Source organism: Aotus nancymaae, unplaced genomic scaffold, assembly GCF_030222135.1.
Source record: "Aotus nancymaae isolate 86718 unplaced genomic scaffold, 86718_ANA_hifiasm-v0.15.2.pri h1tg000010l, whole genome shotgun sequence".
NCBI classification, from domain to species: Eukaryota; Metazoa; Chordata; class Mammalia; order Primates; family Aotidae; genus Aotus; species Aotus nancymaae.
In genome coordinates, this window is record NW_026988421.1 from 32,515,501 (window position 1) to 32,528,892 (window position 13,392).

At 51.6% G+C, this 13,392-nt stretch overlaps 1 protein-coding gene across 3 annotated transcripts in view; it reads left to right on the forward strand.

Annotated features, from left to right (window-relative positions):
• The first annotated feature begins 245 nt into the window (after positions 1-245).
• Positions 246-13,392, forward strand: part of CRTAC1 (cartilage acidic protein 1) — a 164,786-nt gene continuing 151,639 nt past the window's right edge. For 2 of the 3 annotated variants that reach the window (XM_064373998.1, XM_064373999.1), the window contains exon 1: positions 246-418. In XM_064373998.1, the coding sequence (XP_064230068.1) occupies positions 395-418 (24 nt within the window). In that variant the 5' untranslated portion in view covers positions 246-394. The remainder of the gene's footprint in view (positions 419-13,392) is intronic. The other variant, XM_064373997.1, reaches the window with a different exon arrangement.

Genomic DNA, 13,392 nt, shown 5'->3' on the forward strand with positions numbered 1-13,392 from the left:
GCCGCCGCCCACCCCAGTGCCCGCCGCGCCGGGCCAGCCTGGCTGCCGGCTGCTGCCACCGCAATCCCGGCTCCTAAATCAGCGCGGGGAGGCGCTCCCTCCCCACGCCCGGCTCCCCGGGCTCTCTGGGCTGCGATTGGCTGCGCGGGCGCCCCCCACCCCGGGCCCCCGGCTCCAGCTGCCGCGCCATTGGCTGCGGGCCTCCGCCAGCCTTTACATAAGCCCGGGCGCGCTCGAGTGGAGTTGTATAAAGCCAGCGCGCGGCGTCGGGGCGGGAGGCTCGAGGCCAGCCCGGGACCCGGGCTGGAAGCTAGCAGGCGGCGGCGCCGGCGGCTGAGGCGGCAGCGAGCACCCGCTTCCCACGCCCCCAGGCGGCGGGGCCGAGAGCGGGAGGATGGCTCCGAGGGCTGACCCCGGCGTGAGTACCCGCACTGGTGCCCCCACCCTCAGGCGGAGAAAGTTTCTCCAGCCCCGTGAGCCCCCCACCGGATCCGCCCGCGAGGGTAGCGGGGACGCCGCGCGGGAACCCGGGAAGACCGGGATCGCGAAGGCGGCGGCTTCGCTCCTAAGTTGCTGGAAGGCGCTGGACTCGATTGGCGCGCCGAGCCTCCCCCGCGGGCTGGGGGCGAGGCGGGAGACGGGTTGGAGGTGGCGGAGAGGTGGGAGCCGAGGTGTGGGGGCGACACCCCGCAGCTGGCAGAGAAGGTGTTGGGGGCGCGCTGGAGGTCAGCTGTCAGGAGAGGGGGGCCTCCGGGGCCGGGAGGGGGCGGAGCGGGTGAGGAGGGATGTGCTGGGGTATTGGGAGAGTCTCCCAGCCACCCAGGCTGAGATCCGGGCCGGGGAAGCCACTGGCCTCGGCCCAGTGCCTACGCTTCCAGGCTGGGGAAGAGCCCCGGGGGCTGGCTCTTCCTCCCCTGGGAAGCCGAGCTCCCGGGAACAGCGCTGGGTGGCAGAGAGCTCCGGGAGCCAGCCCCGCGCGCAGCGTAGCTGCTGGCCGCCTTATGTTGGACGAGGTGTGGTCTTCCCTTCAGGCTGCCTCAGGCAAGCCAGCTTCAAGCATTCCAGGGGAACCATGAGTCCTCCTCGAACCCTGTGGGGGCACCTGGAGGCTTTGATGGGGCAGCCAGGCCGGGCTTGGGGGCATGCCCAGCAATGCAGCGCGCTTCTTTGCAGTACAGTAGTTGGGAGCCCTGGTTAGTCCCGCTTCTGCAGAAACCAACTCAAGAATCCAGAGTCATCCCAGCCTGGATGGAAGCCTCCCAGAGTGGCGGGGAAATTCTCCTGGGGTTGAGAGCTCCCAGCTCTCAACTCGGGGTGGGGGGGGGGGGGTCTTCCTCCGGGAATGACTAATGAATATTGCTGTTGCTGCTGCTGCTGGTGGTGGTGATGATGGTGGTGGTGGGTGCACCTAGTGAGGCTTCTGCACATTCCAGGAGATGCTTCAGTTCTCCTGACAGGACACATTCTTGAGTCGCGCTTGAGATATCTTCTGGGATGGGTGCAGGACTTTCCATGTGAAGCCAGGTGGAAAAGAAGGGAAGAGAGGTCCAGGACAGAGAACAGTTCTATAGTACGGTCTTGAGTCAGGGGAGGACCCATGTGGGAAGAGATAAGCGATTGACGGAGATTTGGAACCCAGACAACTTACAGCTGGAGATGTCCAAGACTGAGTTAGAGCTCTTGAGAGAGTCATACAGCTCCTCACTGTCAGTCATGGGGGAGAGGTGGAGGCTGGAAAAGTGGGAGCATGGTGGCTGTTCCAGTATGGTCCTTGAGAAAAGGTTCTCTCTCTCTGACTTGGTTAAGAACATCCTTCTGGCAGTAGGTCCTTAAGTCAATTTAAGAGGTAATGAAGGGAGTTGAGGGTCTTGATGATGGCACAGAGGACCACAATTAGAACATTCTAGTTTCTGGTCGGTACTAATGGACTCTGGAGAAGGTCGAAACTGTGTGTGGGGAGTCAGGGGTAGCCTGCTTTGTGGCTGCTCATTTGGGGGTGAATCCTTCGCCTTATCCCACCCCTGAAAGTGGGTGATGTTCAGACTCCTGGGATAGCTGCTTCGGCCTGGAGATATTTTATGGGGGCTATGAATCCGTATCCATCGTGGTCTGCCTGCAGTCAACATTTTTCTGCTGCATTTCCCAAGACCTTCTTTCCACTGGGGATTTGTGCAGCGAAATACCTGCTTATTGCTCTTTCTTCCCTTCTCCATCTGGGCTGCACCTGGTGTTCTGAACTCTGATGTTTATTCCTTGGCACCTTGATGTTTGGTTAAGACGTCCTACGGCTGCACAGGGCTGCCCCTGTGAATGTGTGGACCAATGGCCTGCGTAATTCTAGGGAGTGAAACAAAGACTCTTATAGAAAGAACGCCACCAACCAGGAAGGCAGTCCTATTAAACACCTTGTGACAGCCTCCCATGCCCAAGCGCTGCCTTGCTTCCCGTGCCGAGGCCCTGGAAGCATAAAGGTGGAGCAGATTCCTTGGTGTCCAGTAGGGGGCGCCAAAGGTACCTAGCTCAGGACCACTGACTTTCTCGCTTCTTGCCCTTCACCTGCTGTAGCAACTTAATGCTTTTAAGGCAGCTCAGGCTACAGCCTTCAACCACTATCATCGTAATTGGAGTCCTTCTACCACAGGCTTCCTGGACTTCAGGTGGTCCTGTGACCTCAGGTGCAATGGGGCAGGTGCAAGAACAACATTCCAAGGAGACAGAGCTGGTACACAGCCCCAGCCGCCCTCGGGCATCATTTCTTTGTGCTTGGTGCAGGTGTGTTCTTTGAACTCTTTAAGGGCTCATGGAGTTTCAGAGCATTAGAGCCAGAAACAAGGCGCTTTGGAGAGCATCTCATCCAACCCCATCCCATCCCATCCCATCCTAACACTTGCACGCACGTTTCATTCACAGATGAGTAAACTGAAGCTGGATAAAGCCAAGGTCACATGGCTATTTGGTGGAAGACATGGAGCTGGGTCCTAGGACTCCTGGTGCTCCATTCAGAGCTGTTTCCACTCCAGTGGCCTGCTTCCTCTTCACTATAAAGATGGACATACATTCTCTATACAGGAGGCACTCATAGTTACTGGCTGACCAGGCTTTGGTAAATTAATACATCTCATACAGTTGTGGAGATTCCCTTTGAATCTGTTTTTCAGAGTGAGGAGGTGAGGAGAAAATACAGTTCTAGTCATGGACATACACAGATCATAGAAATTCCTAATGATTTTTCTGTCCCTCTACAATCTGGTTTTATTATTCCAAGTGGTGTTTTAAGCAAAAGCCATGCAAGTCCAGGTTTCTGTCTGTGTACTTAGGAGTCAGAAGTGCTGAGTCCCCTCACTGTGGTCTTGGAACCCAGGTCTGGAGCGCCAAGGAAAGCGGGCGTGGGGTCTCTCTGTCTTGCAGTCACACCACTGCTGGTGAGACCTCTCAGACTCAGATTCTAGATGGATTGGAGAGTTTCCAAAGAGTATTTGCCTATTTCCCCCACCCTTGCTGCTCCTAGCTCAAGGTCAGAGTGCTAGGACATTCTATTTTTGCAAAATCCTTATGTTTGGGCTTCTTGGGTGACCTGGAAGATACTACCATTTCCATTGCCCTTTCTTCTGTTCTAAGAGCCTGGCTGTTGACACCTGAGCTGGGCTCTGGGAAGGAGGTTTGCTGAGTGGCCTGTGGGCTGCCCCCTTTGTTCTCATCTCCCCACCTGGCTTCTTTGCACACTGGACGGACTTCCTCCTGGTTCTCCTCAGAGCCTCAGCAGACTTGGCGGCCTACCCTCCTGAGAAACCCACTGCTGCCAAGCCAGAATTCTGAGAGGCGGAATCCACTTCTCTCCTGAAGGCTCACGAAAGGGTTGCTTGTTGCCAGGGAAGATGCTCGAGTCCCCTCCTCTCCTTCATCCTCACAGAAGATGAAGTTGGGGCTTTATCTTCAGGGAGAAGAGGGTGGTGGCAGGATCACGTGGACCACCTGAGAGCAAAAGCCCCTCTCTTTAAACTGGAGTCTTAAGAGGCTGTGCTTGAGATCTCACCAGCTCCTAGCTTCAGCTGGCAAAATGGTCTAGTTCTGGATATGACCAGAGGAATATACTTACATAAAACATAGCTATAGCACAAGCTCTCTGGACTTTGGTTTGAATGGGGGAGTGGGTATAGAGCTTGAGAAGTGGCATTAGACTTTGAGAAACAGGAAGTTGTCCAGTGGGGCTTTTATGAGCCCCACCGGATGGCTGAACCTTCCCCTTCTCATTGTAATGGTGAGGACATAGGCTTAGAATCTGGTCTTCGCTTGCTGAGACCTTAAACCATTTAACCTCTGCAAGCCTCAGTTTCCTTCTCTGCTAAACGGTGAGGCTGACAACCGTGTGATGAGGGTAGGGGAGGGAGATAGTCTTCCTCTGCCCTTGGTAAGGGATAAAGAGGTATTCAGTTGGAAGGGGATATTATTGCCGAATCACTGGGAACCCCTGGAGTCTTCTTTTTCCCAGCGAGTGAGCCTGAGTGTCCAGGTTTGCACAGCAGCCTCTGCTCACAGCAACATCTGGGCTGATGGGCAAAGCCTTCTTGACAGGGCTCCTTCCTTGCCTCTTTCCCTCCCCCACCTCAGGATTTTCACTTTGGGGTCCTGCCATGCTTGGGGAAAAGAAATTTTACAGGTCCCAGGATAATTCTGAATGTGATGGAGGACCTTGCGCTATTGATTCCTAAGGAAGGATCTTTCTTCTGGGAGAAGCCTTCCTCGGAGCCCAGTGATTTAAGAGTGCTGACAAATTCGTGCTCACCGAGCCTCCTGCAGGCTGCAGATACAGGCTTCCAGGCCAGCCTGGGCTCTGCTAGGGATTTCTGGAGAGCCTGGCTGGTTGCTTAGGGGACATAAACCTGTGAACTCTCCTTAGGAGAAAGTATGAAATCAATTGGTTCATTATCACACCAAACACACCCCAGACCACTTAGGGCATTTAAGAAATGAGAAGTAGCAAAGGACTGAGAGGTTGTCTTTGAAAAGTGTACAGAAAGGTGTGAAAGCATTGGGGAAAAGGAAGGGAGAGGAAGACCTTTATTCCACTGAACCACTCATGATTTTGGCCTTATTGAAGTCCTTGAATGGCTGCTAGAGGGGTTATTTGGTTCCCCCTCCCAGATATTTGGCAATGTGTGTAGACATTTTTTTCTTGTTACAACTGGGGAGCAGAGTGCTATGAGTATCCACTAGGCAGAGGCCAGGGATGCTGCTGAACATCCTACAGTGCACAGAACACGCCCCACAGCAAGGAATTTTCTGGCCCCAAATGTCAGTAATGCCAAGATTGGGAAATCCAGGACTGGAGCATTGTGGCACAGAATCACAGCACATTAGAGGTGGGAGGGATTTTAGACGTGCTCTCATCCAGTTCTCCCACTTCACGGCTGAAGACACTGAGATCCAGAGAGGAGAGGGAACCAGCCAGGATCGCGCTGCAGGCACGTGGTCTGCTCCCTCCTGAGACCATCTTACTCAGACTCCTCCAGAGTTGTGAAAATTAAATGTGAGCTGTGAAAACAAAAATAAATAGAAAATATTTATAGAGGCTATATTAATGTTTCTATTATTAAGAATTGGGAGTTTGGAAAGTTCTATTTCTGGCTATGCCACTGACTCATTGTGTTATACTGGACAAGTCATTCTCCCACCCCCATGTCTCTCTGTGAGTGTGTGTGTGTGGTGGGGAGGTGGTCTTAGCAAAAAAGAAAAATAAATAAGTATATTATAATCATTCTCTTTAGAGAAAAGTCCAAAGATTTGCCCTTCAAAAACCCTAGACACTTTAAAAAAAATAAAAATTTTCCTTGAAAGAAATCACGTTGACTTCGTAAGAAGCAAAGCGTTTACTTCTTGGAAAAATTCCAGTACCCTGGCCCTGTAAGTTGGTTCCAGCTCAGGAAATCTGATCAACATCCGGAGGAGAAACTGATAGCTCCACAAATGACAAGAGGCTGGATATGTTCCCCACTCCCTGTGAGAAAGGGAGATGGCGACTTCTCCTCCATCCTTTCCTGCTCAACCCTCCTGGCCCAGGAAGTGCTACAAGGAACTTCAGTGAGAGATGGGAAGGTGTGTCATTAATTAGTGAAACCTTGTTTACTTAACAGACATATTCTTTAAGAGCTCTTCCAAGGGACATTTTGACATATTGCTTTAATTAGCTACGGAAGAATTGAGAGTGCAGAGCGTATTAAATGACCCACTCTGTTGTTTCCAGTTACTCTTATCTTTGTTTGCACCCGACAAGTACAGTGACAAGGTCATGAGAATCACTGCTGAGCTCTGGGAGTGTCCCAGTGACCTGAGGAGGAACGGCAGGACTTCTTTCTTCCCTTACATCAGCCTTCACCTACCTAGAGAGCAGCCACATCAGTGGAGATTCCTGCTTTGGCATTCCAGCCCTCTTTTGATGTAGATGTGTCTTAAAGGAAGCATCGTGTTGTGCAAATCTTAACAGAGCTCTTAGGAAGGGGAGCAGGCCTGAGAGCTGGAAGGTCCCCCTCCCGAAAGGGCAGAGGAGCTCTTTCCTGTAGGATTGGTGGGAACAGCCTTGGTTGGTGTTTTTCACATGAGGTCTGACCCTGGTCTTGTCCTCCTTGTGCTCAGGATCAGAGGTAGGAAGTCACTTGAGGCTCCCCTGAGAGGACTGAGGTGACATCCCTCCCTTCCCACATGAGACTGTCACTATGTAGATTCCTGCCATGAATCTTCTACATGTCCTGAAGCAGGTCCCTTAGCTTCTGGAGGTCAGTCCCTGTAATCGGAGGAGCTTGGTGGCAGGCTCTTTCTGTCACTGGCAGTCTCTTCCTCTGAGGGGTGGCATATTCCCTTTCACCTGGTCTCTAAGAACAGGCTCTTTCTTAGAAATCATCATCATGCACCTCTCATCTGAGAAGCTGTGTATATCCAAGGAGGCTTTTTCAGGTAGAGAAATAAGAGTCCTCAAGGAGAAATGCTGCCTTGTAAACAGTATGAGGGAGACACTGTCACTTGTTCTCAGCCACGAATTCAGTGCCTAGCCTGGCACTTGGCATGTGGAAGGGCTCCAGAGGTGCTCAGTGGGTGCACAAATGAGTAAGTGAATGTTGGTGGCCATTCTGGGGCAGAAGTGACCCTTAGTATTCGATTGGATCTCCAAGCCCGCCTTCCATCTAGCTCCTTCCCAGAGCTGGCACAAGGACTTTGTAAACCTCCAAAGGACCCTGATCAAGCAGCGCTTGAGGACTCCAGGAAAGGCCTACTCCCGGAGATAGTGGCCGGCTCTGAGCCTGGAGCAGGGACGTGTTTCTTTTCCTCCTTACCTCCCTTTGCTGTTCTCATTCTCCTTCCTGCCCCATTCCCACCTGGCTGCTGCAGGGAAGCTCAGCGCAGGTTTACTTTGCTTGAAGCTGATAGACTACATAGAGATTTGAACTTCTACTGGAGACAAGCTAGGAAGTGAATCACAAAAAGATATCTGGGAGGATGCTTTTAAATAGCAGGGTCCACTAATGCATTTTAAATTATTTAGGGAAAACACTTGACCCATAGACCATTAGGCCTGGAAAAGAGCTTTGGAGGATACAGTGCCCTGCCCCACCCCTGCCCCAGGATGTTCAAATCCTCTCTGTGATACTCTCACTTTTCAGAAACATGGTCTATCCATGCTGCACACTGCTGCCCAAAGTCTAAAACGCCCTTTCAAAAATACAAGTCTGATCCTGTCTCCACCCAACTTCAAAACTTCCCACACAGTGTGACTCCAAGGTCCTTGCCATGGCATAGCAGGCTCTCCAGGCCCCAGCTGCTGCCCACACAAGACCGCATCTCCACCCTTGTCCCCACCTTCCCCTCTTCTCTCTCCCTCCACCCCATATCCCAGACCTTGCGTTCCAGCAGCAACAAATGCATTCACAGCAGGTACCAAGCTGTCTCGCATCCATGTCTTTGATCCATAGGTCTCCATCACCTAGAATCCAATTCACCATCTCCAGAGAGCCTTTTCTCCTGCCCTTCCTGCCACCTCCCTAGTTAACCCCTCCCTCTTATGACCTATGTCTGTACTTTGTGTCTGTTTCTTTTCTTTTTTGAAATGAAGATTTGCTCTTGTGCCCAGGCTGGACTGCAATGGCACGATCTTGGCTCACTGCAACCTCTGCCTCCTGGGTTCAAGCAATTCTCCTGCCTCAGCCTCCCGAGTAGCTGGGATTACAGGCATGCACCACCATGACAGGCTAATCTTATATTTTTAGTAGAGACAGGGTTTCTCCATGTTGGTGAGGCTGGTCTCAAACTCTCGATCTCAGGTGATCTGCCCACCTCGGCCTCCCAAAGTGCTGGCATTACAGGCATGAGCCATCACTCCAGGCCTACTTTGTACCTGTTTCTACTCTGAGCTTATCCCACTGAATTGTGTCTCACCCAGGATAGACTGTAAGCTCCTTGAGGTCAGGGACTAGGTCTTTTTCATCATTTCTAACCTGGCCCATAGGCATCTTCTCAATATTTGAAGAACAAATGTGTATAGCATAACATGCTAAGGGGTTCTGTGCCGAGGAAGCAATATTTAAGGAGTCAAAGAACTCCATCAGGGTCCCCTAGACAAATTAGTTATAGAAGCAAACCTATTCCTCAAAGTCTCATAGTCCAGAGCATTCCATTCAACATTTGGCAACTACTCCTGGAAAGGGGGCATGGAGCAGGCCTGGCCTCCATCTCCTGAGACACATTCATGCAGCCCGCAAACATTTATTATTAGTAGTAATAGTGTGATTATTGGTGCCGTTACCTACCATGTGTGGACTTTGTCTGTGCCAGGCATTACGCTCAGCACTTAACACACATTCATCTCATTTCATTCTCACAGCAACCCGATAAACATTATTTCCCATTTTACAGAACAGGAAGCCTGAGCAGTTAATAGAACCTATTAAGAACCTGCTGTGACTTCTGCATAAGGCTAGGAGACTCCATTTGTCCTCTCACTTTCAGAAACACCATTTCATTAGCCCACCGGCCTCTGTGGCACTTCCTTATCTGGGTCCCCTGAGGTTTTGTCTGCCTTTTTCTGAAGCAAGCCCGGGTCTCCTGTCTATGAGTGCTGCTGCAGGCAGTGTCTAGAGCTGTCTCCAGGCAGAGGAGAGGAAGAGGAAGCCGTACATTTTCTTGGTGCTGGGGAAAATGCATAGAACATGGCACCTTCTGGGGGGTAGGGAGTTACAGAGGTCTAGAGTTTGTCTCTTAGGCTGGCAATATAGAGGACGAGGCAGGAGACGGGGTGGAGAAATAGAAGCATTAGAATGTATGCTGATGCCATACGTTACCAAAAACTTCATCTTGTTCTCAGCCGTTTTCCTAGTGCCCAGAGCAGTACCTGACATAGAGTAGGTGCACGATAAATACTAAATGAATGAATGAATGAATAAATGAGAGTGAATGAATGAATGAGTGAGTGAGTGAATGAATGAATGAATGAGTGAGTGAATGGTGGCCTCCAGTGTTCTCTCTCACTTGGGCCACAGTATTTGCCTCCTGACTGGCTTCTTTGGTTCCAGCCCAGCCTTCTCATGACCTTCTCCACACTGTACTGACACAGTATTCCTTCTAACACACCTCTCTGGCCATGGCATTCCCTGACCCACTGGGCCTGTGTCACTCACGAGACCTCCAATGTCTTTTCCAGCCTCCTTTGCTGCACTTCTTCCCATCAGGTCAGGTGTCCTGCCCCTGCCCGGAGCTCCAGCCCTGCAGAGCCTCACTGCACTACACAAAGCTGCACGTCTCCCATGCAACTGCTCCCTCAGCCTAGAGCACTCTCTCCACCTTGTTCCTCTGGCCCACTTGGCGTTGCCTCTCTTAGGCCTTCCCCATCTTTCCCAGGCAGAGGTGGTAGCTCCTTTCACTGTGTCCCCATCTCACTTTGTTAAGGTAAATTTGATGTCATGAGAGAAACTATTCAGTATGGTGTAGAAGAATCCTGGCGCTCGTTTGCTTAGACATACACCAGGATCCACCAGGTACTAGCTGTGTGACCTTGGGCAAGTTATTTACCCTCTCTGTGCCTTAGTTTTCTTATCTGTAAAATGGGGACAGTCATAGTTCTTCTCTCACAGCATTACTATGCAGACTAAGTGGGTCATTCATCATTCATGTGAGTGGTTAGAGTAGTGCCTGGCACATGGTCAGTGGTAGATATGTGTTATTATTGTTACTGTCCATTCCTTGTATGGTACTTACTATGCGAAATTGCAGTTATATGCCTCTCTGTGTGCCTGGTGTACGGAGTCCATATGAAGATCCACACGACCCACTCTGGGATTTAGGAAGGGAGCTCTGACAGCATGTGGAAGTGGGAGGAGGGGAGAGGAGAGGGGGAAGCAGTTAGCAGGTATTGCTATTGTTCAGGTGAGGGAGAAAGGGGCAGATCCCCCACAGGAAGGGTGGAAAGACTGAGCAGCTTTGAGAGACATTTGTGAAGCAGAATAGACTCTGGGATTCAGTGGGTGTGAAGAATGAAGAGGCAGCAGAGATGATGCCAGATTTCCAGCCTGAGTGACAGTGCTGGGGTTTGAAGGGGCCCGATGAATAGCATCCCACTCCCCGACTCAGATTCAGGACCAACTGAGAGAAAGGATGAGAGGGATGGGGCTCAGGCAGGTGGGGATGGAAATGCCACCTTTATTGCAGAGGCAGCTGTCTGGAAGGCCAGGTTCCCACTCGGGCTCCCTGGGGCTTGCTGACACCTTACCCCTGACCATTGCAGGCTTCCCTGTGGGTGGGGGCAGGGCGGAGCCTGCCTAGCCAAGCTCCCTACATGGCAGAGTGGCCCTTGCAAGAGGGCTCTTTGATCCCAGTTCTTTCAAACTGGCCAGTTCTTTCAATCTCCCTCCCTTGGGAGGAGGGAGCTGAGTAAAGAGGGAGGCCCAGGATGTCTGTCTAGCTAAGGTTTCTCCATCTCAGCACTGTTGACATTTTGGGCTGGATGTCAACGTGGGGGCTGTCCTGTGCATTGTGGACACTGAGCAGCATCCTGTGCCTCTACCCACTAGATTCTAGTAGCACCCCTTCCCTTGTTGGGACAACCAAAAATGTCCCCAGATATTGCCAAATGTCCCTGGGGCCAGAGGGCAACAAAATCGCCCTGGTGGAGAATGACTGCTCTAGTCTGATGGAAGCACCTTGGGCTGGAAACACGTGGTGTGGGAAATGGGTGCTGCCTCCCATCTTATAAGGCAGGTGGCAGGGCCTGTAGATAGGGAAGGACAGGTTGGGTGAAGGCTGGGTCCTCCTGGCCTTTGCAGAGTCAGCTCTCTGTTTTGCTTTCCTTCCTGCTCCTCCTTCTGCCTCTCCTTGCCCAGCTAACTTCATGGCATCCTCAGAGTCCAGCTACGGTCCCTCCCTCTAGAAAGCACTCCCCAGCTCCCCCTACCAGCTAACTTAGACCTCTCTGTGCTCCTTTCTCCGTGGCATCCCTCACCCTATACTGCAAATGGTGAGCAACTTTCTTGCTGTGACCCCAGTGCCTAGCACAATGCCAGGGTCATCGAGGGGCCACAAGAAGTGTTGTTGCAGGCGGAGACCCAGGCAGCTCCTGTTAGCTCTTCTCCAGTGCTGCTTGAGTTCCAGGAACTCTTTCGTGGGTGTCTTTGTGGAGCTGATGGCCCAGCCTGTGCGGGCAGAGTGTTCCTGTGGCTGCCTCTCTCCTTCAAGTCTCAGCTCTCCTACAAGTGTCTGAAAGGCTGTGTATTCTCTGCTTGTTCCCAATGTCGGAAACATTTAGGCTTCTTGTTTTTGCGAGAGCTTGGGGTGTGGCCTTAGCTCTTTCCATAATTGCAAAATAACGGCTTGCCCCGAAAATTGCCCTGGAAGCCTCTCCCCACAGCTGCCTGACCCCACCTCAGAGAATCCAGGTTGCTTAGTTACCAGTTTCCAGACCCAATTCGGGAAAGTCCTGAGGCCACAGAAAACTGAGTTTGGCTGCATGGAACCCACAACTAGTGTCTAAAGACTCACCTTCCAGCTCTCTGTGTCAGAAAGGGAACACGCAAGTTGGCTGCCTCCTGCCTGGCCTGGGAGAGGCCTTCCTGTCACTCACTTAACTCTTGAAATCTTGGCAGCTCATATGATCCCCATGGTATAGATGAGGATGCCAAAGACCAGCAAGATCAAGGAACAGACCCGAGGGCATGAGCCAGGCTGTGGTAGGGTTGAGATCCAAAGCCAGGTTGCTAACTGCAAGCATTGGTCTCACTCTCTTTTTGCTTTGAGATGGCATCTTGCTCTGTCACCCAGACTGGAGTGCAGTGGCGCAATCTTGGCTCACTCAACCTCCACCTCCTGGGTTCAAGCAATTCTCCTGCCTCAGCCTCCTGAGTAGCTGGGATTACAGGTGGCGCCACCACCACACCCAGCTAATTTTGTTGTGTTTTTAATAGAGATGGGGTTTCACCATGTTGGCCAAGCTGGTCTTGAACTCCTGACCTCAAGCGATCTGCCCACCTCGGCCTCCCAAAGTGCTGGGATTCCAGGCATGAGCCACCATGACCAACCTCTCTTTCTCTGTCTCTTCACCTTGCTGGGAATTGTTCAAAAAGTTTGCTTATAGAGCGTTTTTAAGAAATTTTTGGACATGAAATTTTTGGCTCATGCCTGTAATCTCAGCACTTTGGAAGGCCAATGAGGGAGAATTGCTTGAGCCCAGGAAGTTCAAGATCAGCCTGGGCAACATAGACTCTATCAAAAAAAAAAAAGCCAGGAGTGCTAGCACCCAACTAGAGTCCTAGGCTGCTTGAGAGGCTGAGGTGAGACAATTGCTTGAGCCCAGGAGTTTGAGGCTGCAGTGAGCTATGATCATGCTACTGCACTCCAGCCTGGGTAACAGAGTGAGACCCTGTCTCAAAAATAAGGAAAAAAAAAAGCAATTTTCACAGCTTGAAACACAAGATTTCCCATCTCTGGCCCTTATGAAGTCCCTTCTTTTCCCCCTCCGCACACCTTCCCTGCAGGAGAAGCCCACGTCCCTTACCGAAGCACCCTGCCCACTGGCCCTGTGCCCTTCCGCCTTTGATATTTAGATTCACCTCCTCATTGCCCTTACATGCGGTATTACACCTGAGATCACACGGCTGCTCCGCTGACTGTTGGGAGAGCTCCTTGAAGGCAAAGGCTGGGTTTTATTCATCTTTGCACTCCTAGGAGCTTCGGCATCTCTGCATGGAGTACTCTGTACTGTGTACTTCTCTAGTGCTACTCCTGCCAGAGAGTGCTGCTCCCAGTACTCTAATACATAGTAGGTGCTTGGTACACAAACATTCAAGAAAACAAAACAGTTCCGTTCAACCTGCCTTTTCATTCTATTTTTAACCTTTCTACCTGTTCTCCCCAAGGATT